This window comes from Saccopteryx leptura, chromosome 1 (genome assembly GCF_036850995.1).
Source record: "Saccopteryx leptura isolate mSacLep1 chromosome 1, mSacLep1_pri_phased_curated, whole genome shotgun sequence".
NCBI classification, from domain to species: domain Eukaryota; kingdom Metazoa; phylum Chordata; class Mammalia; order Chiroptera; family Emballonuridae; genus Saccopteryx; species Saccopteryx leptura.
The window spans coordinates 60,294,423-60,318,575 of record NC_089503.1 but is presented as its reverse complement, the minus strand read 5'-3'; the positions used below and the strand labels follow the sequence as shown (position 1 = coordinate 60,318,575).

The 24,153-nt window shown below is 52.5% G+C and overlaps 1 protein-coding gene across 3 annotated transcripts in view; it reads right to left on the bottom strand.

Annotated features, from left to right (window-relative positions):
• Positions 1-23,478, bottom strand: part of SLCO2B1 (solute carrier organic anion transporter family member 2B1) — a 47,916-nt gene extending 24,438 nt beyond the window's left edge. Inside the window, exons 1-7 of one of the 3 annotated variants that reach the window (XM_066368954.1) lie at positions 23,114-23,478; positions 10,344-10,474; positions 9,095-9,232; positions 7,372-7,534; positions 6,158-6,394; positions 5,842-5,940; positions 3,359-3,537 (exon numbers count right to left, since the gene is read on the bottom strand). In XM_066368954.1, the coding sequence (XP_066225051.1) occupies positions 3,359-3,537; positions 5,842-5,940; positions 6,158-6,394; positions 7,372-7,534; positions 9,095-9,232; positions 10,344-10,474; positions 23,114-23,129 (963 nt within the window). In that variant the 5' untranslated portion in view covers positions 23,130-23,478. Of the gene's footprint in view, positions 1-3,358; positions 3,538-5,841; positions 5,941-6,157; positions 6,395-7,371; positions 7,535-9,094; positions 9,233-10,343; positions 10,475-12,638; positions 12,776-18,210; positions 18,358-23,113 lie in introns of those variants that run through there. The other 2 variants (XM_066368943.1, XM_066368964.1) reach the window with 2 other exon arrangements.
• Positions 23,479-24,153: the final 675 nt, after the last annotated feature.

The window sequence follows — 24,153 nt, the reverse complement described above, 5'->3', positions numbered from 1 at the left end:
ACCAGTATAGACAAATCTCTTCCACCTGTTCCACCCCAAGGCCCAAGTGGCTGTTCCTTCTGTTCAAATTTAGGACTCAACTTGGAGATTATTCATAACTGGTAACCCAGGCCCTCCCCTTCCTCTATGTTCACCACCACATCTAAGAACTCTTCTCCAAGTTCTAGGAATTCTAGCTCACCCAAATTTTGGCCTGAGACTGACTAGTGAATAGAGCATTGACCGGGGACACTGAAGTCCCAAGTTCAAAACCAAGAGGTTGCTAGCTTGAGCCAGGACTTATCTGGCTTAAGCACAGGGTCGCCAGCTTGAGCATGAGATCATTGACATGATCCCATGGTCACTGGCTTGAGCCCAAAGGTCTCTGGCTGGAAACCAAAGGTCACCGGTTTGAGTCCAAGGTCTGTGGCTTGAGCAAGGGTTCAATGGCCTGGCTGGAGACCCCTCAATCAAGGCACGTATGAGAAGCAATCAATGAACAACTAAAATGCTGCAACTACAAGTTGATGCTTTTCATCTCTCTCCCCTCCTGGCTCTCTCTCTTTTGCTAAACAAACAAACAAATAAACAAAAAAACCCAAAAACAATTTGGCTTGAGCTAGGCAGAACTGGGAAAGACCATCTGTGGTTCCAAACTTTCTTCTTCCCCTGAAACTAGTTCTCCTCCAGCGCCTGCCTCTCCCTGACTCTGCCCAGCCCTTCACTGTTGGGACATCCCACAGCAAAGCAGCCCCCGGGTCTGTGCAGTCTCCCTCATGGGTGGCTCTGGACTCATTCCCATGCCCCACATCACTGCCAACACACTGCTTTCTCTCTGGACCAATGCTAATTGCTGCCACCTCAGTCTCCCTGCCTCCAGCTGCCCTCGGCACACTCCTGTTTATTGCAGTCCGGTTCCTGCCTGGCACCTGGTGATCAAGTCACGGGACCCTCTGCTTACCCTTCCTCCAGGGCTTCCCACAGCTGTTGAAGCTGACAAGTAAGTCTTTTCCTATTCTGGCCCCTGCTGGCTGTTCTCACATCATTTTTCGTTGGTCTCCTCACAGACACCTTGTGCTCCAGCAGGGGGATGAAGTGGTGAGGTGCTGAAAGCAGCCTGATCTGGGGTCAGACAGACTGGGGCTGAAGTGCCAGCTTTTCTAGGTAGAGATATTTTTAGCCCTTGCTCCTAGGCCCAAACATTCATGCTCTAAGAAGGAGGTTGTATCATATATTACAGCAAACATTTTTAGATGCACCAACCTGCCACATTAAATACAATTATTCTTGCTGCAAAATATTCAACGTGACTTTTATAATGTTTCTTTGAAATTAGAATTACTTAACAACAACTAACTTAATTTTTGCTTGTGATTTCTCACAATGACTTCTCTGTGAAAAAATTATATACTGTATATTGTATTATATATATTATATATTATATTATATATTATATATTATATATATGCAGGTCTCTGCCCCCAGTTCCTGACAGAGAATGCCTAAAATTCTTATAAATAAGCATGATAGGAGAATTCTTTGTTCTAATATTTAGTCTTTGACCCCAGTTCCCGACACAGAGCTCCTAAGATCTTCGGAATTTCCTGAGTGATAGGAGTATCTTTTGTTATGAACAGAAGATTCAGGTGGGCTCCTGGATGAGGGCTGGTCACCAGAAAGATCAAGTTATGATTAGAAGCTCGGAACTCTCAGCCCCATTTCTCCATCCTTCAGAGAGGGGCAGAGTGGCTGGGAGCGGAGCTAATAACTGATGTGCCTGCATGATAAAACCTCCCAAATATGTGGAGTTTGGGAGCATCCATGGGCTGATGGGTGACACGCCCCAACTTCACAGAGAAAAAACTTCTGCACTCGGGACCCTCCGAGGCCTCGCCCTATATATCTCCTCATCTGGCTGTTCATCTGTATCTTTTATCATATCCTTTAGTATGTAATAAATATATATATTATATAATAAACTGGTAAATGTGTTCCCAGGAGTTCTGTGAGCGGTTCTAGCAAATCATTGACTCCAAGGAGGGCATTGTGGGAACCTCCAATTTGTAGCCAAGTTGGACAGAAGTTACGGTGACCTGGGACCTCCTCCTTATGATTGGCCTCTAAAGTAGGAAAAGTCTGTGGGACTGTGCCCTTAATCTGTGGGAGCTGAGGCTAACTCCAGGAAGATAGTGTCAGAATGGAGTTAAATTCTAGGACACACAGCGGGTGTCACAAAGCATCTGGCTATAGAGTGTTGTGTGTGTGAGTAAAGGAGACACATGGGAGTGCTATGCCTTTAAAACCCCAGACTCGGGAAAAGCACTAATGCACAATTTTTCAAAGTACAGTATAATAAAATCTGTGTGACTATTCTAGAAAATGAATGAAATCGACATAAATGATGCAATTGAGCATTTATAAAACATTTCTATTTTGTCATTTTTATCTTTCTTTTGTATTTTGGAGCCAATTTATTGTTGTTCGGGCCTCATGTTTTTGTGGGTCCCTGGAAATTTTGAAGGCTCCTGACCCAGAATCATCTTTCCTGCCCAGTGACTCACATGGTTCTGCCTTCTCTTACCAGCTGTGACATTGGGCAGATCCCTGCAGCTGCTCCTCAGTGTCCTCCCCCGAGGAAAGACCACCCAGCACACAAGCTGAGCAGAGGGGTTCAGTGAGATATCCCTGGAGCACCTCACCTGTTGACCTGTAGTTACTTAGCCACAAGGTTCTGTCCTGACCAGGCTGTGCCTGGTTTAAGGGCAGAGACCACGTGCGGCTCCAGTGTTCAGCTGATACCTGGCGCAAGGAAGCACTCGGTACATGTCTGTCCCCTCACTGTCTCCGAGTTTGTCATCTCTGTTGTGAAGTCCTTTGCCCAGCTGTTTCCACCCCAGGATGCCTCTCCCTCTCTCTCATGCTGCCACACATCCTCTAGTCCAGCTCAAAGCCCTCCTCGTCAGAGAGGTCCTCCCAGACCCCCCATACACCCTCTTCTGGTTCTCAGCATTGCTGTAATGTGCCCAGAATTTACAAAAACCTTTCAGTGACAAGCAGAGAGGCAGCAGTGTAGTGGCTAGAAGTAGGGGCATAGGCTCAGACAGGCGTGAGTTCTCATCCCAGCGCTGTCCTTGCTGGCCTGGCGATCTTGAACAGAGGTCACTTCCATCTCTGGCCCTTGATCTCCTCAGCTGTGGGAGGGGCAGGAACTGCTCACTGCGCAGGGCTGTTGCGGGGGCTCAGTGGCCCCTGACAGGAACGGCTTTGTAAACTTTTATGAAGTGCAGAGCCCAGGAGGGATGAAGCTTAATGTTACAAAGGAGCACAAGTTGGTGGGGGCTGGAGCCTGGATGAGGGAGGGGACCTACAACGAGCTTACCTTGCTGACCACTGCTAAGATCCCCTGCCGGAAGTGAAACTCATGTTTCTCCTTAGGCATCTCCCTGGGGAAGAAGAAGTAAGGAATGGCAGCCAGGGCCACGATGCCAGCGGAGATGAGGAAGCCCAGCCACCAGGCACCCACCCAGCGGGGGTCCGTCGAGGTCAAGCTGATGCCACCTGGAAGAGAAGACCATGTGATGTTAAGTTTTGGGATGGGTTGTCACTTCTTGGCCAGCACCCTGGGACTGACTTCTGAAACATAAGATGGGGAGTCAGGAGACCTGGGTTATGATCCTGGCTCTGTCATTTATGTCCTGCATGACCTTGAACAAGTCCCTGACCATTTGTAGGCCTCGGATTTTTCAAATACTAAGGAGATGTGTGTAGTGGTCAAGGTCATAGACTTTGGAAACAGACTGCTGGGTCTGAATTCCATTACTGACATAACTTTGGACAAGTTACTTAACCTCTTTGTGCCTCAGTTTCTTCCTCCGTAAAATACGGATATTAGTAGTACCTACATAAAAGGGTTGTGAGAATCACAGAAATGATTACATGTAAAAGTCACTTGAAATAATGCTGGCACCCAGTGTGTTCTATATAGCTGTTTGCTCTTCTTCATTCTACTGTTACTGTTGTGATTATTATGATTAAATGGACGGTTAGGACTATTCTTGTGGTTCTCAGGCCTGCAGGATGATTAAAATCACCAGAGGTGCTTCTCAAAAATACCTGCTCTTACCTAAGACCAACTTAGAACTACAATGGGTCAGGTGGGAAGCTGACCGAGGGATTTGTACCTTTAACAAAGTTCCCCAGGTGATTTTGATCTCCCACCAGGGGTAATGAGGACTAGATTATCCCAGATGGATCTCCTATCTGGAGTGCCCACATCCCCCCTCAAACATTTTGACCCCCAAGGCTGAGCTGAGTACCTCCTCCTTCAATCGCCACACTATCTGCAAACACTTTATAGTAACATGGAAGCGTGATGACACCTGCCCCATGAATCAGTCTGGTTCCCAGGTAGTTGATCCCAAGCGTCTCCTGAGCGGAGGCCAGAGTACATAGTTGGCACTGAGCAAGTGTATTTTGTAAAGCAGGGGGTGCAGTTGGCTTTAGCACTGATTCCCTCCTCCACTTTTTATTCCCCCTGCTTCAGTGCCAGGCTGGTGAGGGCTCACGTAAGTCCTCTGCTTCTCACACACCAGTCTGTGCCTGCAGCAGACACGACCCGCCCACCCCGTAAATCCCCCCATGAGAAAGAAGGACCAGGCCCGCAGGAGTGTCCCATCTGCCTGTGGAGGTGCCACACCTGCAGGAGGGATGCCAACAGAGCCAAAAATGCACTCTCTGGCCATGAGCTGGGATGTGTCTTGGAAACCTAAGGAAGCCCTGACTCCCAGAAGTTGTCCTTCAAGCAAGAGAAGAGTTGTAACCAGAGGTCACACTTGGCTCTCAGGCCCCACTTTCTAGAAGAAAGGGAGGTGGAGGTGAGGTGTGGCTGTCTTTAGTGACAGAGCTGCCTAGACCTGTCCTGGCTGGAGGCATGGTTGAGCAAAACCGGAAAACAAGGAGCAGAGTCTGCCTATTCATACAGATACACCTATTCCACCTATCCGCAGGTGTAGCAGCTGAGGCTTCTGGACTTTCTGGAAAATCTTTCTGGAAAATCTCCAGGTGAGAGTTGGGGCTTCTGAGTAGCACAAGGCAGAGGCATAGTTGGGGTGTCAGAACTGCTTGATGTGACAAGCAGGCAGCTGAGATGTCACAGTGACCTATTCTAAAAGGAATTCTCACTCACTCCCCACAGGGTGACAGAGTGCCAGGACCCCCAGACTCGTCCCTCTTAGCTGCCTTCGTACCAACCTTCGGTCCCACTCCTTGGCCCACTCTGACCACTACCTGGGTCAAAGACCACTGTTTCTCAAGTGGCACCCTGAGCACAGGTTCTCAGACTCTGAGGTGCTCAGAACTAGAAGGGTCCTCAGAGGTCACCCCCTAAATTCACATTGGAGAGAGGCCCAAGGGAACTGGGTCCTGCTCCCAAAGTACTCTCTGGCCTGCCAGTGTCCTCTCTATTTCACTGTCTCTTTCCCCTAAAGATGGGAGCTCCCTACAGGCTAGAGAGTAGGTGCCCCTGTCTGCCCACAGCGTATCTGAGCACAGGGCTGGGGACCCAGGATGGAACAAGGTGAAGATGTAATAATAACAGTGACAATCACAACTCCTCTTCTAAAGGTGCTTTACAGCTCCCCTCCATCACCTCACTGCACTGTACTTGCACCTTTGGGAAGTAGACAGGCCAGAGATTATCTCGAAGATAAGAAAAAGAGAGGTTAAGAGGTATGTCCAAGGTTAGCGGGATTGCTGGGATTTGAACTTAGATCCCTTGACTCAGAGTCTCCTATGAGATCAGCAGTCAGTTAGCTAGTATCTATGTGTCCCTCCTGGGGACAACTGTGTGCTCTTGGGACTTACCTTCTGGCATTCGGTCAATGTCCACATAAAGGCGTAGCATGAGGCCACCCAGTCCATAGGCCAAGCCTGGCCCCATCGTCGTCACTGCAAACAGGATCCCTGCAACACAAAACGTAGGTTATGCCACTGTGACTTTGCCTTCCCTTAGCCTGTCTCCCAGGTTGGGCCTGGTAAAGTTTCCAGGGCTTCTAGGACCTCTACTAGCCACATGGGACAGAAGCCAGCCATCCCTCCTCCTTTCCCCTCACTGGAGGCCTCTGGCCCTCCTACCTGAGCCTGGACCTCCCTCAGAGCCCAGGGTGGGACCATTCCTCACCGAGGTAAAGGGGTGAGTTGCTATTGTGGGCAAAGTCATCAATATAGGAGATGCCGAAGGGCTGGATGGGCACACCGCCCACACCGAGCAGGGTCTGTGCCATGAACATTATGCCCACCATGGCCAGATGCTGGGCCTCCATGTAGCTCAAACAGCTGCTGCCGTTGGAAGGGGCTGGGGCCGTGGTCGAGGCTGTGGGCAGGCACAGGGAAGCCTCGAAGTCCTGTGGCATGTCCGCTGAGAGGTGATAAAAAAAAAACATTATGACAATAGCTAAGACTTTTATACAGCACCTCCTGGATGCAAGGTACTATTCTAAGTGCTTGTATAATTAAGTCATTGGATCCACCCCTTCCCCCCACACAATTTTGGGGATGGATCGCTCTCTGTACTCTTTTCACAGATGAGGAGACTGATGCTCAGACAGCAACTAGCAAGGGTAGGGTCAGCATTGGAAGCCAGGCAGCCTGGCTTTGAGGCCATGCCCTTAAACCACCCTATGCTCCCCTTCTGAGCAGAGAGGTATGTGCTCTTTAGGCGGGCTGGGGCTGTCAGAGGAGGTCGAGTTTGAACTGGGTTGAGAAGAACAAACAAGATTTTCCAGAAAAAGAAGGCAGAGAGGGCTGTTTCAAGGAGCGGTCACAGTGCATTGCAAACCTAGGGGCTTAAGAATTCAGCACTGCTGGCCCCAGTGTGAGGGGCAAGGTCTGGGTGAAGGGAGGGCGGGGGAGGGATACTGGGCTGGTCTGTGCCGACTCTAGTGCCCCTGGCCTTCATTCTGGGGGCAGGGGGACTCAGGCTCAATGTCAGCTTGCAACACGGAGGCAAAGTACAGTAAAGGGGCATTTCTTAACTTAGTACCAAACATTTGCTCCCTGTAGCTCACCAATATTTGGTGAGCAAACTTAAGGAGTCCCTTGTGCTCTTATTATCCCAGCCCTTTCTGGGAGCTGGGGCTCTGAGAAAATGCTGGGTGAACCAAGATTGGCCCAGAGAGCCTCACCCCAGGACTGCACCCTCTCCCACTCCCCAAGATTACATGCAGGGCAACCGCCTGAGAGGGAACTGAAGGAGGCAGTGGGGGTGGGGTGGGGAGGACTAGCAGGTGTCCTGGGAAGCCAGGCCCACCCTGAACGGTGAAGGTCTAGGGATGGGCCCCAGTGCACAGGAGTGCTGCTCCTCACGTCCACTCCCCCAGCCCTTCTTGCTCTCACCAGGGCTGGTGCGGTCGTAGCGATATGGCTCCGAGATGAAGTGTGGGAGAGTCATGAGCAGGCCTGCCAGGGCCACAAGGATAGCCCCATAGCCGATCAGTCGGGGTCGGTGTACCCTGCTGCCAAAATAGCTCACAAACACAATTAGGGCTGTGTTCCCCACCTGCAAAAGGATGAGGGGACCCATTAAAGTGAAGCACCTCCCAGAGCTGGAGGCCTACCCCATCCCTGCCTGGATTGCCGATCTCAGGGTTCCCTCCTGTAGAGTGGACTAGCTGGATAAATCAGCATCAGATTCCAGGTCCTCCTAGGGAGGGCCCCGCTGGCCCGTTCAGGGAGAGAAATGAGGGCAGAGTGGACAAGGTGAGCAGTTCAATTCATTCTGGAACCTGGGTTGGATCCCATATTAGAACATGAACGGAGCATGGAAGGGGGCAGGATACAGGGTTTGGAGGATGTTATATTGAGTGGCACATTTGAAACTATGTCAACGCAATAAATTAAAAATTAAAATAAAAAAATACGAAGGGGAGCAGTCAAGAAAAGGGGTTTTGTGTTTCTAGGATGTCATGAATGAGAGAAACAAAGAAAGTCTCAAGCTGAAAGACTAAGGCTTGGAATTTTGAGTCTTCGAATCAACATCCTAGGATGTGGGCACTGGAGGGACTTGAGAGCTGGCGGGTCAGAAGCTGGGGTGCGCATCCCCCTCCACTGTTCACTGGCTGGTGACCATGGCTGTAGTCCTCAGCCCTCGAGCCCCGAGGTGTTTGCTGGTGGAGCGGGTCAGTATCAGCAGAGGGCTGGTAGGAGGACTGACCCTGGGAAGGACAGACACTTTCCATTTTATATAACAGATGGCACATCGAGGCCCAGAGACAGAGAGTGACTTGACCAACATTCCAGAGCTAGGTAACGACAGTGCCTTCCCACTCCTGAGATCTGGAGGTGGGGACTAAGTGACATCTGGGAACTCTGTGTTACTGGCATAATTTGGGTTGGGTGGAATGTGACACATTGCCCAAGGGAGAGAGAATTCCATGAAAATCTGCTGGGAATGAGGAACAAAGAGAGTGATCTCCGGACAGAGGCCTTCTCCAAACATCTGGTGAGGGGATGGGCACAGCTGGACTCCGATCTCCAAATCCACCCAGAGCCGTTTATCTACTCCTCTCTGGCTGTTGGCCTCTGAGGCAGAGCTGGTGGGACCTTGCACAACTCTTAGGACAACATTTCTTGCCATGGTATTATTGCTCCCTCCCCAACACCCCAAGTTCCACAGTTCCATCTTGAATCTAGTTTAATCCTCTATCACTACTATTGAAGTGATTTCCTCTGACTCCTTTCTGGGACAGGCAAGAGCCAGGTGCCTAGAAAGGAAAATGAACCAAAGAGAGAGGGAGTAGGTATGGGGATGCTGCTAGCTCTAACACACCCCACATTCCCCACTGAAGTGTCCCCAAGGGCAGGATTGTCAATACTGTGACAGGAGGGGGAATTCTTCTCATTAGCCCTTGGCCTAACACATGGCTGGTCCCTTGGGCCAGGACAATGCAGAAGGAGCCGGCTAAGGAGCCTTGGGTTGGCAGCTGTGATGGGCTTGCCTGCAGGCAGTGGGAGGGGAAGGGGAAGGGTTTGTGGTGGGGTAGTGAGAGAGGAGGATGGGAGTTGGTGGGGGTGTGAGGTGACCTCACATCCACCCCCGTGGTTGGGGCAGAGCCAGTACCTCATTGAAGGCAGCCAGCAGCCCCGAGGTCTGACTGGAGAGGCCAAAGCGTTTCTCCACTGTTGAAATGGAGCTCTTGAGGTAGCCGGAGATCATGAGCTGAGCCAGTTGCAGCAGACTGTGGCACAGGACGAAGAACTGCCGGAGGGAGGGCCGCAGTGATGAGGAGGCAGAGGGACAGGAGGGGTAGTCAGAGGGGCGATGAAGCAGAAATGGAGTTGGGGAAAGAGGGAGAGTACGGTCATGAGAGGAGCAAGGAAGAGAGATGGGGAAACAGTCGGGGGAAGCAGACACAGGAGGAGAGAGCCGTAAGGGTGAGTGGAGAACAAGAGGAGAGGGAGACAGAGAGAGACAGAGAGTTATTTGAGTAGTTATAGCTGGTCATACAAATGAGAAAAGCTGTCCTGGGTGCCCTCAGAGACCAAGAGATTACTCGAGACTCACATGACTGAGAGTAGGCTGTTCACGGGCCTGTAGAGCGGTGGGACCCCCTCTGACCCCAGAGTTTCCCGAACTGGACGGGACCACGTCCCTGTCTCCCCTCCCTCTCCTTTCTCCACAAAGCTGCCCCATATCCTTCTCCACTCCTCCACCTCCACCCATCTTCCCCTAGGGCCCCCTGGGAGACAGCCTGTACACACCAAATCCCCAAGCTGCTCGCCCCTACCCAGCCCACTTCAAACATCCCTCCTGCTTCCAAAAAAAAAAAAAAGGCAGAATTCCTACAAGAAGAAAAACTAGCCCCAAAGAATTAAAAAATAGAGTCTTGATGCAAGAGATTAATAAGTTATTCTGTTCTTTCCTCGTGTATAAGGAGGACAGTGTCCCTATCCCCCAGGGTTGCTGTGAGAACAGCACGTGGCCCAGGGCCTGGCACCCTTTAGGTGCCAGTGGATGCTTGATGTGGAGGGCTGCTTGTGCTGGAGCCAGACCTTCCCCTGTATTCACACAGGCTGGGACCCCTGGGGCTCTTCTCTTTCCCTCTAGAGATATGAGAGGTAGGGAGCCTGGTTCCCTGCTGCCACAGAGCAGCCCCCTCTTCATTTCTGGAGGGAGAGAACATGTGCTGGGCATCTTCCATGTGCTCCAAACCAAATTAAGTGCTTTCATACATCATCCCTTTGATCCCCACAGTCACCCATTCTACAGATGAGAAAACTGAGGTTCAGAAAAGCAGCAACTCACTTGGCATTACACAGCCAGTAAGTGGCAGAGCTAGCTCATTATGTTACCTGGCCCCAAGAGGTACCTTGATGCTGTGGAACACACTTGGCCTCAAGTCCTGAGAGTCTTGGATGGTTTTGTCTCCAGCTGTGTCTTCTGTGCCCATTGTGGTCTTCGTGTCCTTGTCTGGCATCTGGGGCTCGCCACTGACTGGCCCTGTGGGACAAACAGCCAAGGAGTGAGAGCGAGGATGGAATCCCAGAGAGTGGCCCTGGCCCAGGTAGCCCGAGGTATTTAGGGGTTGGTGAGGATCTGAGAGTCAAGGCACCTTCAGACTTCCTGAGTCCCAGGTGCTGGAAGGGTCCTTTCTAAGAGGATATATACTCCTTGTGCTTTGGCCAGATCCTAAGTGGGACCACCTATTTTACACCTTCATTTCATTCCTAGTACCAACTGGCCTTGTAGGGAGAAGCCACTGACCCATCGCACAACCTCCGAGCACTGGCCCCAGTGGCAGGGATGCACACTCAGCCTGCCTTGGGCCTACGGCTATGAGGTACTAGTGCTCCTAAGGCTGGGTCTGCATCTGTCTGGCTTGGTCTAGGATCAGATGTCTGGGACCAGGTGCAGGGTCAAGGCTTGGTCTCTGGTCAGGGCATAAAGACTTTTCCCGGCAGGTAGTTTGGGATATGTACCAACACCACCATAGGGCAGCACCTTGTGTATAACCATAGAGCTAACCAGCCCAATCCCCAAATCATACAGCACACCATGTTATTGATTGATGCAGAGCGGGCCTTCAGAGGTCATCCTATTTAATACCCCCCCAAACTGAGGCCCCAGGTGAGGTGATGGCTCAGGAGGCAGAGCTATGTGAGAACTGGACTCTTGGCTCGGTGACACCTCAGTTATCTCCCAGGGCAGCCACGGTGGTCATGTCAGCGTCCCGCTCATTGCAGTGAGAGGAAGCTGAACCCCCTCAGAGGACTCTCCGGGGGCTCATGACGTTTAATCTCGGCAAGGAGCCAGAAGTCCGGCCTTGGGACACTCCACCCTTCCACTTGGACGGAAACCACCTGTACCTCTGGCAGCCTGGGCCTCCTTGGCCTTCCTCCCCTCCCGGAGCCCCACTTCCTGCGGAAGCCTCTTCCATTGTTCCATCTGCCTCTCAACCTGGCAGGAGTTTCCTCTCATTCAACAAGCTCTTTCTGGAGCCTGAAAACTGATCTGAGGACACCTCTCGCCAGAGAGGGGCTGGAGGCTTCGTATCCAGCCCTGGAAGGCACCCTCAGGGAGAGGCTACAGGGGCTGAGAACAGCCACAACAGAGCTTTTGTGCTCCTCACACCAGGCACCTGGGAGCCTGAGGAAAATTTTCTCTTTAGTGGAGATATAATTCACATACCATAGAATCTACCCTTTGAAGGTACACAATTCAGTGGTTTTTAGTATAGTAAAAAAAGTTACACACCATCACCATTATCTAATTCCAGAACGTTTTCATCACCCCAATAAGAAATCCGATATCCATTAGCAGTCACTCCCCATCTCTCCCTCCCCAGCTCCTGGCAGCCACTAACCTGTTTTCTGGCTCTCTGGGTTTGCCTCTTCTGGATATTTCATATAAATTCATATAAATGAAATCATACGCTATGTGGTCTTTTGTGACTGGCTTCCTTCACTTACTATAGCTTTCTAGGTTCATCCATGTTATAGCATGCACCAGTACTTCATTCCTTTTGATGGCTGAATAATATTCCATTGTATATATACCGCATTTGGTTTATTCAGTCATCTGTTGATGCACATCTGAGTTGTTTCTGGTGTTTTGAACATTTGTGTACAGATTTTTACTTTGACATGTGTTTTTGATTCTCTTGGGTATATAGCCAGGAGTAGAATTCCTGGGTCGTATGGTAATTCTGTTTAACTTTTTGAGGAACTGCCAAACTGTTTTTTCCCAAGTGGCTGCACCATTTTATACTCCTGCCAACAATGTATGATGGTTCCAATTTTTCCACATTCTTGCCAGTACTTATTATGCCTGTCTTTTTCATTACAGCCATCCTCCTGGGTATAAAGTGATTTCCCGTGTGGTTTTGATTTGCATTCCCCCAAGGGCTAATGGTTGAGCATCTTTTCATGTGCTTGCTGGCCATTTGGATACTGTATCTTCTTTGGAGAAATGTCTGTTCAAATAGCTAGAGGAGCTTGATGGAGGAAATAAAAGCGTATGGCCTTTGGGGGGCATAAACACTCACAGGAAACAGGAGATATTGAAATAAAAGTGACAACTGACAGGGAGGAAATATTGGGTTGGTTTAGTGAAGGGGAGTGAGGGAAACTGCAAAGCTCACTGAAGAGGTCCCAAACAAACTTACCCAGAGGCTACTGGCGGGAACATTTCTAAGCCCCAGATCCCCTCACCAGCCAAGACCAGTCGGCCACCCCAGCCCAGATGCTGCGCTTCACGCTCTCCGTGCTCACGAAGGCTGTCCACAGCTCTGGGACTTTGCTGCTGTCATTGTCTCTATGCTTCTGAAAAGGATGCCAAAGCTCAGCGGTTACTAGCTCTGCTGGTTGACATGGTGCAGGGACACAAGCTCAGGTGTTTACCTCAACATCACACAGGTTTGAGGAGGAGAGAAGCTTGGCGCTCTAGCCCGACCAAACCTAGCCAGGCCACCTGGGAGGCAGCAGTGTCCGCCAACCATGGGGCCAGGTCAGCCAGGTAATCAGAGAGGAGCTGAGGCTGGGAGGGCAGAAATCACTGACCTGGAGCCTCAGCTCTGAAAGAGACCCAAGGGATGGATGAGGGAGAGGGACAGAAGGTCGTGCACCAGCTTAAAACTGTCCAACTCCCTGTGGCTCAGTCCACAGCCTGACCCTCTGGCAGAAGAGGGAAGCACTGGCCCCAACCCCCTGGTTCTGAGAGCAACTATCACTTAGTGTATCAAGTGGTCAGTCGGTCACTGAACGGGGCTGGCCAGGCAGGTTGTCAGTCCCCGCGGAGCCCTTCCTGTGGGCCGAGGCTACCACTGAGGGACTGGCAGCAAATGGTCCAACTCCCTGAGCGTGAACAGAATGCCCCTCACAAGGAGGGTCCTGAGCGCAAGGCTGTGTGTCTTCCTCGTGTGACATCCTTGAAGCCCTCCCCGTCCTGTGAAGACTGTTACGAGCGGAGCAGCCGTGTGCGTGAACCTGGGCCGGGCCATGGTGGCCTGTAGGAATGAAGGGAGAGGCAGGGAGCCAGATTCCAGGAAAAAATTTCAGCCCCTTTTACTCCCAGGTAGGCAAACAAGTTTTGGGGCCTCAGTTAAGCCAGGTGGTCCCAAGAGCTAGAGCCCACAGCCCCAGAGCTGGCAGGTGAGGGGTCTGCGTGCCCATCAGTGGGTTGTGTGGCAGGTCATTAGCACAGGCACACTCGTGTCCATCACTTGGCAAGTCATTAACCCAGTTAGTCCTTCAGACCTGTCTTTTGGGCTGTCAGTTGGCCACGTGCCTGCAGCTGACAGTCGCCCTGAGACTCTCTCTGTTCAGTCAGACTCCGGAGGTAGTCCGCAAGGCAGAGGACTCCCTCTAGCTGCCCCTCCAAGGGCAGGAAGCATCTCTCTTCACACCAACTGATTCTGGAGTGATGGGGACCGATGTTTCAGAGAGCCACCTGAGAGGGAGGGCCACCTTCCCACCTGGGGAAGGCTGGAGGGGCTCAGGGACCTGCTTCCTCCGTCACCTTGCAGCTGCCACAGCAAGTCCCAGGCAGATGGGAGGTTTCCAAGTCCTCAGACCTGGGTCTGAAGGCCAGCGCCACTGCCACCTGCCTGCTGGGCGAACTTGGACAAGACCCTTCATTTTTCTGAGCCTGTTTCCTCATCTGTAAGGTCAGGATACAGCATCCACCCCAAGGAGAGGTAGGGCACCTGGCCCAGGCCGGGCACACCACAGGCCCCACTGAGGACATCTGCCCTCCCCTCTCCCCATACACTTCAAGCGCCTCTGAGACCACAAGGCCCAGCTGATCCCGTTCCCTCCCATGCATACGTGACTCCTCCGAATTAACACCATCTCGGGATTATCTCTCTCCCTCTCACCCAAGCCCCCGTCAGCCATAAGACCTGAGGACGGTCCCTTCCCCCCATGCACACTCATTGTCTTTAGAGGCAACTGCCCAGGTTTGAATCCCTCAGCTGCAATCCTGCTGCGAGGCCTTTTAACTCGCAGTGCAGGGATAATTATCCCTGCTTCCCAGTGCGGACGGGGTCCAGGCCCTTCCACGCCTATTCAGCGAGGACACTAAAAGCCTAGACCCCACCTTACTGTCCACATTAACTTGACTTTGATATTCCACTGTTTTCATTAGCATTGTTCCTTGTTACTTTTCCCCTACTGACCAGACCAAGCAAATGGCTTGATGGTTTATTACAGGAACTTCCCAAAAGACCAATCAACTTTTCAAGGGAAACCATCAACAGAGTGTGTCCCCCAAAATTCTTTGTATCTCTCTCCCCCCAATTCTTACCTTGCTGTTTCCACCCACAAATCTTACATTGTAGGATCACGATTCTTATCCAGTCCTAGTCAGGCTCCCCTTGCCCGCCTTAAAGCAAAATTTCAACTCAACAAATGACCTTTTCTTCCCACCCTGAGACACTGAGAAGTGGGAAATAATAGACTTGGTCTTATCAACAGGCTGTGTCAGTGATGAGTGGGGAGCCAGTGCAGATACAATGCACAGCGGGTGTTCAGTAAGCTTTGTTCCCTTCTCAGACAGTGAGTCTTTCTGTGGGCTCTCTGTCCTGACACAAACACCCATCAGCTGTTTGTCCTGCTACAAACACCCCACCTGCCTCCATATTTGCTTTGTGACAGCAAGGAGCATTGTCACTTCTAGAACCTGAAAAAGTTCAACGCACGGGCTGGGAAGGTGGGGGGGGAGGGGAGACCAGCTCTCTGGCTCCCCTCACCCTCTATAGCAAGTGGCCCGGATGGAGGAGCTTTCCTAGGGGCTACCATAGTTGAGCAACATTGTGCACCGGACTGGGCTGGACACACTCAACCATCCTCCTAGCAATCCTTTCAGGTGGCTTCTGTGACTTCATAATACAGATGAGGAAACTGAGGCACAGAGAGGGGAGGTGACTTACCCAGAGTCCTGGGGCTGGTAAATGGAAAAGCCTGGACTGGAACCCAGATCTGTCTGACTCCTGGGTCCCCAACAGCAACCACAAGATGGTGGCTGTAATGATGGCCTTAGAATAAATGTAAAAATAGTCCCCATGTAGCCATTTCTTATTCTGGCCTGGCTTCCCTCCTGTGACTTGTCAAAGGTGGTTGTATGGGGACAGTCTGTCACTCTACCAGCTGATTCTTTAGCTAGTCTGTCAGTCAGTCAGTTCACTGGTCAGCCAACACCCTCTTCTGATGGCCTCAGAGAGCACTGTCAGGGCAAGGCTGAGAGAGGTGTGGTAAGGACATGTGGCCCCCAATCCAGGGCACCTCAGTATGGTGGGAGTTTAGGACTCATACCAATGCCCAGATTTGAACTTTCAGGGGGGACGTGCTGAGAAGTGCTGAGAGTTCTCACATCCTGAGTATGAAAGAGGAGGTCTTGAATCAAGCAGGGACAAGGCAATGACACTTTCGCTCTAAAATGTTCCAGCCTGCCCCTCAGCAGAGAGAGCAAGACCATCACTTAGACCCAGTATGGCTTTGGGACAGCAATTAGACCTCTCTGAGCTTCTAAAATAGAAAAATAGCTTTGCCTCCCAAGCCTGTGTGACGGACACATGGGAAAACGTCCTTTGTCAACACCAAGATGCCACATAAACGGCAGCTTTGTCAGTCTTTGCCTCAAACTCACCAGGAAGTCTATTTCCAGGTCTGGCCACCAGGTCTCAGAATAAGTTATTTTTCTTCCTGTGGGAGACTCAGCCCTGGCATTACTCTCTCACCTCCTCCTGATCCCAAAGTGACACCAACACCTCTGGATGCCTCCCTCAGCTGTCTCTTCTCCTCCCTCCCTACCCCATTCCCACCAGCTGCATTCCAAGACCTTTTTTTCCCCTAGTAACTTCTCCTTGCAGGAGAAGGGCCCTCCCCCACACTCACCACCACACACACTTTGCCAGAGCCATTAAAGGAGCTGGCAGAGATAGACTATAGGGCAGAGGTGACAGCTGCGAGGCCCTGGGCCATGTGCAGCTGTGTGAGCTGGGCACCATGAGATGAATGGCGCCCTCTGTAGTTGTGCAATCAACATATCACGGCCCTGCCTTGGGCTGCCTCTGACTCCTAGACATTTTTTGAGAGCTTACACAATGCTTGGATTGATAAGTGCTTTTAATTAGGTGCCAACACTTAAAAATCAAGAAATTTTACATAAAACTCCAGATTTTTGTTTTTTCTTGGAAGATTAGCTGATCTGGCAACAATGATCCCATATCCCACATGGCAACACTCAGCCGACCCAAGCTGCTGGGCCTGTGTGGCACTTTGCCCTGTTGGAGCATCTTTGGGGGTGTCTGCCTGGCCTGTTTCATGGACCCTCTTCACCTGTTTGGAGTATTCCCTGTCTGTGAGCCCACAGCAACACTGGGCCTGGGGAGTTCATTGCACTGGAATCCAGGGCTCATTTAACCCTTTGCAAGGTGAGAAAAAAGAGCAGATAGGAGGCGTCTACAGCCATACCACCCTGAATGCGCCCGATCTCGTCTGAAGAGCAGATAGGGCCATGACTTGCCCAGGGTCACCATGGCAGGGACAGAGATAGTTTCTGCTGGTTTAAGAGTGAGAATGAAAATTCATTCCACACACACTGACAGCTTCCCAAAGCAGGCCTCTGGGGACCCAGAGGCAAGCAGCCCAGGCCTGCCCTTGGAGAGCTCCCAGTGTGTGTGGGGGTGGTGGGCAGACATCTACCACAGAATCATAATGACATATGTTTACTGATGAGACTCAGGAGTTTCAGGACTATGGAAACAAGGAGTTTCAAGACAGTGTAGAGGCCTTAGCCTAATTAGAAGGTCCCAGAAGTCTTCCTGGAAGAAGAAACATCAGAGGGAAGGGCAGAAATATGGAAGGGCAAAGACAGTTTAAGGAACAAGTAGTCTGGGAAGGCTGGAATGCTGGGGTCAGGGTGGGGAGGGGAGGCTGGAGTGGTTGGGGAGCCAGGCGGAAGGGCTGGGCTTTGTTCTGAGTCCACTGACGAGGTCCAGCTGGGCCTCCGAGGAAGCCCTCTTACCTGTGGGGGTGGGGAGTGGAGGAGTCAGGCTACAAACAGGAAGGCAGCAGTGGGATCCAAGGGAGCGAGTGGTAACGGGACCGGGCCAGGCAGTAAGTAGCACAGGAAGAGAGATGGGGGCCATAGCAGAGTGGGGACATGGACGGACAGGACTGGTGGAAAAGCAGCTGTGGGGAGTGCAAGAGGCCGAGATGCCCTGGGGGCAGGCGGAGGCACAGCTCTCTGCCTGTGTGTGCCACCACGGAGGACCAGGACTGAGCACACAAGGTGGTGCTGAGCACAGCTTTAGAAATATGGTGAGTTTGGGGTGGCATGGGGGCACCCAGGAGGTAATCCCTATAAGGGCATGGGCTCCAAGATAGCCCATGAGAGAATATAGCCTCGAGCCAAACCACTGGAAGTCTGGGAAGCATGTGTGGACAAAAGGTAACAGAAGCCAAAGGTGTGCACACTTGCCCAGTGAGCTTAGGGAGCCCCCATGTGCCCCAGCTGAGGAGAACTGAGCAAAAGGGGGAACCATCCTGGAACTTTGTTCAGGTGCCAAGTGGGGGGGAGGGGGAATGGGACAGGATGCAGTATCACAAAGGAGCCAAGATGTTTCTAGAAAACCCACCATCTTCCAGCATTAACATATACACAGCCCCGGCCTGCAGAGAGAAATATTCCCAGAAGCAGAGACTGGTCAATTTGTCTCTTATCGTGATGGCACTTACCTCTCTCTGGAGGCGCTGGGGTAGAAGGAAGTGGCCTCACTGTGGCCATTGCCTGCCTTGAGCCCTTCCTACCGCTTAGGCTGCCTGGGTCCCCTCCTGCCTCGCTCCTGCGGCCTAGGCCAGCTGTCTCCCCTTCACAAAACCCTCTTCTGGAGCAGTTCCCTCAGCCCTCTCTCTGGGTTGCAGAGCTGGCCACTCTCTTACATTAGTTTTGTCTCCGTTTATCAGATTAGTCAGTGACCAAGCCCGAGGAGCAGAGGTTCTGCTGACCTATCAGGTCCCGGCAGAAACCCTCGGGGTCAGAGACTTTGGATTTAAATATTTGTTGTGCCACACTGTAACTGTGTGTGTGACCTTGAGCAGCTTCTTTAGCCTCTGGAAGCCTCAGCTTCCTTCTCTGGAAGTGAGAAAAGCATCTCAGGTGAAAATGCCCTTCCAGTTACATTGTAGCCTCAACAATGGTCTGCCCTCCTCCCTCCCACCCCATCTGCAAAGACTGAGTACAGAAGGCTCAGCCTCAAGGAGGTCAAGGCCACTGGGAGCCACTTTGTCTCATCTGCCCACCCCTAGTAAACATCATTCACTGGCCCCAGTGGATACTGGCCATTCCCAAATTCATCCTGGTTTTTTCCACCTCTCAGCATTTGCATGGGCTATACTCAGGCTGGAGTGTCCTCCTCCCCCGCAAACCACTTCTCATCTTTCAGGGCCTGGCCCAACTTAAAAACATGATTGTTAAATTGAAGTAGACTGAGTGAGGGAGAAGCCAGGCTCTGAGTAGGGGATGGGGGCTGTCGGGAAGCCTCGGGGGGTGGGGGCGGTGTGGTGCTCTAAGTGCTCCCGGTCCCAGTGTGGCAGGGCTGGGCTTCAGGAGGAGGAAGAGTTAAAGGCAGGAAGGGAAGTCTCCAGGCATGCGCTTGGCTGTCATCTTTGGGAAATTCCTCCTCCTAGCAGGACCTTTGGGTGGTCTATTGGGTAGACAAGCGTGTGCTTGAGGTCCAGCTGTTGCAGACCTCCCAGCTGTTGCTTCTTGAGGAAGATCGGTACAGGGTGGGGGAGGGGCCAAGCACTTTCTGGTGGTTTCCAAACCGGGTCAGAGACCCTGTGCTGGGACTTTCTGTTCCCAGTTCTGGCCCCAGCTACCCATCTAGACCCAAGATGACCCTAAAAATAGTGACGAGGGCTTAAGGGGAGGGTGATCCCTGAGGGTGAATCCAGGCCAGTTTCCTTAGGCTAAAACGCGGAGCCTGAGGCTCAGAGAGAAGTGCCGTTGGCCCAGGCCATGCTGCCTCCCAACCACTGGTCCCAGCTCGGCTCTTTCTGTGTTTACATGTGTTCCCTAAGAGCCTCGTGTCCCCTACCTCACTCTGTATCCTGAGTCCCGGTCCTCAGAGAGAGCTTTCAAAACAGGTCGGAGGGAGAGAAGGAGTATCAGGAGGGAATGGGAGCGGGAAGAGGATGGAGGACAGCCTAGCACTGAGCCTTCCCCAGGGCCGCTCCTGCCCGATGGCCTATGCCGGTGGTGCTGGGCCTCAGGAATGGATCGAATCAGGCCCCACCCTCAGGGAGCTCCCAGGCTGGTGAGGCAGGGGTTTTCTTTTCTTTTTTTTTTTTTTTTTTTTTTGTATTTTCTGAAGCTGGAAACGGGGAGAGACAGTCAGACAGACTCCCGCATGCGCCCGACCGGGATCCACCCGGCACGCCCACCAGGGGCGACGCTCTGCCCACCAGGGGCGAAGCTCTGCCCACCAGGGGGCAATGCTCTGCCCCTCCGGGGCTTTGCTCTGCCGCGACCAGAGCCACTCTAGCGTCTGGGGCAGAGGCCAAGGAGCCATCCCCAGTGCCCGGGCCATCTTTGCTCCAATGGAGCCTCGGCTGCAGGAGGGAAAGAGAGAGACAGAGAGGAAGGGGGGGGGGGTGTAGAAGCAAATGGGCGCCTCTCCTGTGTGCCCTGGCCGGGAATCGAACCCCGGGTCCCCCACACGCCAGGCCGACACTCTACCGCTGAGCCAACCGGCCAGGGCCGGCAGGGGTTTTTCTCCATAATGTTAAGCGTTAGTACTTAAGGCTCTGGGCTGCAGCCCATGAGGGGTGGCAAGGACCAGGTTTACCTCCTCTCCATCAGCAGAGTGATGCTGAGGCCCAGGCTTGCCTCCTGGAGATAGCCAGGCCCCCTAACACTGATGGGCAGACCCAGCCCTGCCCCTAAGCAGAGGCCTCGGCTCCCTCCAGAGAAAGAGGACTGAGTTTCTCAGCACAGGAAGAGACCAAGTGACCACCTTGGCCAATATTGTACAGATGTAAAAAGTGAGCCCTAGAAAGGGACAAAAGCAGACTGGGCTTTAGGTGCCTGGCACCCAATTGTGCGGTCTAAACAAGCTCTCCATTTAGTTCACAGCTGCCTGAGAGCTGGCCCAGGGGGCAAGGCCCGGCCTGGGAGAAAGTAACTTTCCCACCACACTCACACACTGCCCGCTTCTCACTCACTAGCATCCGGAGAACAGCTCACTTTGCCTGGAGCCAGTAGAGAGTGCCTGGTGGGGCTGGAGGCTCACCAGTGTGGGGTCTGTGGAGGGGCAGAGGAAGCCTGAAGGGCACTGACACAGAGAGAAAGGGCTTTGGCATCAAGCAGAGCTGGGTTCTGGCCCCCACTCTGCTGCTTGTTTGCAGGGTGGCCTTGGACAAGTCACTTGCCCTCTCTGAGCAGCTGTTTCCTCACCTACTCAACAGGGTGAAAGCTTGTCACTGCTTTCTCATAAAGCCAGTAATGCTGAGCTGAAATATGAACATAGGGCTGTGGGGTTTTTTCTTGCCCCACCTATCTGCCCTGGATTGGCTCACATCTGAACCCAGAAAAGCTGGAGAAAGCAATAGAAACAACACCTGGAGCAAGGAAGGATGAACCACAATAAGAGTCAAACAGCATAGAGGAGAGAGGTTGCTGCTAGCTGAAAGAATCAGTCTAGAGGGCTTCCTGGAGGAGTTGGTATTTGGAGGAATTAGAAAACAGGGCACATTTGACCAGAAGGGGATGTGGGTGGGAGGCTTTCCAGGTAAAAGTAAAGCTGAGCAAAGGTATACAGGTGGGACAATGGCTTCTCTGTATCACAAAATGGGACTGGCCTGAGGAGATCACTTCTTCCAGCTCCTCCCCCACAGACAAGGAAGCTTGGCCTGTTGCTTAAAAGCATGTGGTGGGTTGGTGGTGGGTCTCTGCTGAGAGCCAGAGCTGATCCTGATTCTTCTCTCTCTGATGTCAGCCCCTGGCCGGGACAGGGGCCCTCTCCCTCCAGCGAGCGGGACTGAGTCTTCTCAGGCTCTCTGTACCTGCCCCACGTGCAGCCTTACATCCCTCACAGTGCTCTCAGGCCAGAGTAGAGCCTGGAGGAGGCCTGGCCATGGCCCAGGTGCAGGCTCAGGAAGATAGGCCAGGCACGGCATCTGGTGGCAGAGTGGACAGATGCTGGGGTCACCTCCTGCTATATGTGTATAGGTGGTGGTGGTGGTGGTGGTGTGTGTGTGTGTGGGGGGGGAGGAGAGCAGCTAGAGAATATTCCAGAACTGAGCCTTGTCAGGGTCAGAATACCAGTCAGGGGTAGAGCAGGGCTGGGGACCAGTGCAGTACAGCCAAAGTCTCCAGTTTCTTCTCGTACCCATAGGATCACCATCCGTCCCATCCCATAGCTCGCCAAAGCTGGTTGGGAAATTAGTTTGTCAGGAGTCCATCTCCAAACCAACCCATCCAAGTCTGACCTCATTGTCATCTCTCCTGTGGGGCCCCCAAAGGAAGTGTCCATCCCTACCCTTCCTGCCATCTAATGGCCCAAGCCATGGCTGCGACATAGCTGAGTTTGCCTGCTGGGCCCACAAAGCCCCCACTGCCTCATTCTGGGAGTAAGTCCGGCCTTGGCAGATGGGTATGAAGCTACCTCAGTGAGGGAAGGACAGGCACCTGGAGGGAGGCCAGAGGTGATGGCTGTAGGGTGTCCAGCCCAGAGGGCCACCCTGTCTGAAGACCCTGTGTTTCTCCCACCTCCCTCCAACTGCCAAGGAGATGCTCAGCTGGGAGCTCTGCTCAGACCTACCGCCCTCTCACATGGTGCTCAGCCACTCTTCAGACTTGGCTACTCAAGGCTTCAAGACGTTTCCCCTCTGGCCTCCTCCCTGCCTCACAGCCAAGGCACATAGGTCTCCGTAGTCTGTGCTGTGATGATCTTTCTGATGCACCGTCTGCAGATCTGTCTGTCTGTCCTGTATCTGTCTCTACTGGTTCTCTCTCTCTCTCACTCTCTCTCTCTCTCTCTCTCTCTCACTCTCTCTCACTGTCTTGGCTTCTCTTTATTTCTCCCAGTCTCTTCTGCAGCTCTCTCTCCAGCTGGTCTCTGCGTGCTTCCAGATCTCTGCTTGCTCCTGCAGACACCTGCTGATCTTTGTCTTTTCCCTCTGACTTTGTCCTTCTGTCTTGGCCTTTGTCTGACTCTGTATATCTCTGGACTTGCTCTGTCTCTGACTATGCTTCTCTATGTATGTTTTTCTCTGCTGTGTTTGTCTCTCTGGCGCTTCAGAGAGGGAAACAGGGTTCAGTGAAGGGCTCAAGAGGCTCGCCTTCCCATTGCCCTGGTGGTCGCTGTGCCTCATCAGGGAGGTTAGGCTGGGTTCCCTGGCTCCAGCTGAGTAAACAGCATCCCTTCCTGCCCCTCCCACAATTCACTCATTCATTCCATACACCCTTGCTAGGTCCGGCCATGTGTGTCTGGCTCTGTGAAAGGAACCCAGAGCCTCTCTCACACACACACCTCACCCCCCACACACCCATTTTGGCTCAACAGTCGCACCCTCCACATTGAGAATGTGGTCCCCAGACTCACTCCCAGAGCCCCTTCTTCACTCCATTCGGACTTACCTAGCCGGGGCCCCATTACTGCTGGGTGCTGTGAGTTCTAGCCCCTATTTCACTCCCAGGACTGGAGCTTAGCTGGAAAGAGGTCGAGCCCTTATCAGGGACCCCCGGAGACAGCAGCTTCAAACCGCAGCACAGATGCACCAACGTGGGGACTCCAGGCCCTGGGTCAGTGTTTCTTGGACCACACTACACCACAGCTACCTTTTCCAGGTATGAGCTAAGAAGTCCTGTTCAGACTTGACCCCACTCTCCAAGGGCCTCTCTCCCGTGATCACTTGTTTCTTCTGTCTCTCTCTGCCCTGGCCCCCTATCTGTGTCCTGGCTTACAAACTCACAGTCTTTCTGGCTCCTCTCTCTGAATTCCTCTGGTCTCTAGCTGGGACAGCCCGGGGAAAGTTGTGTAGGAGGCTGGGTTTGTTTAGCTCCAGCCCCGCTGATGGGAGGAGCCTGCTGTCTCACCTCCCCTCAGCCTGCTCCAGCCTCTTGCTTCTGTTAGCGTGGAGAGGTAGGGCCAAAGGGAATGTCCCCAAGCTCTGGTGTCATTCAGTCCCAATCTCCTCACTATGCTCCCATTCTCAGTCTGAGCCCCTGATCCACCAAGCTCTTATCCCTCTCACTGAACTTTTATTGTCCATGAGCCCCACAGTCAGCCCCTGTTCCTCCAGTCTTCCTTCATGGAACCCCTGTCCTCCTCAAGCTCAGCTTCCCCCTCACCAAACCTCCATCTCCTCCCTGAGCTCCAAGGATTTAGAGCAGGGAGGAACCCTGTCCCCTGGGAATCACAATGGCCAGCCTGCCTTACAGGAGCTCACAGTAGCAGCTGCATTAAGCATGGCCACCTCAATGGAGCAGTCGGGGAGAGGAGGGGAAGCAGAAGGACAAATGTGAAATTTTCACAGTTTCCTGAACTGAGGCTGAGGATGGACCAGGGAGACCTGGGTCCCATCTCAGTCCTGTTATTTGTTGGTCGAGTGGCCGTAGGCAAGTCTCTGTACCTCTCTGAGTATCAGTTCCTTCACTATAAAGAAGGAACAATGTTC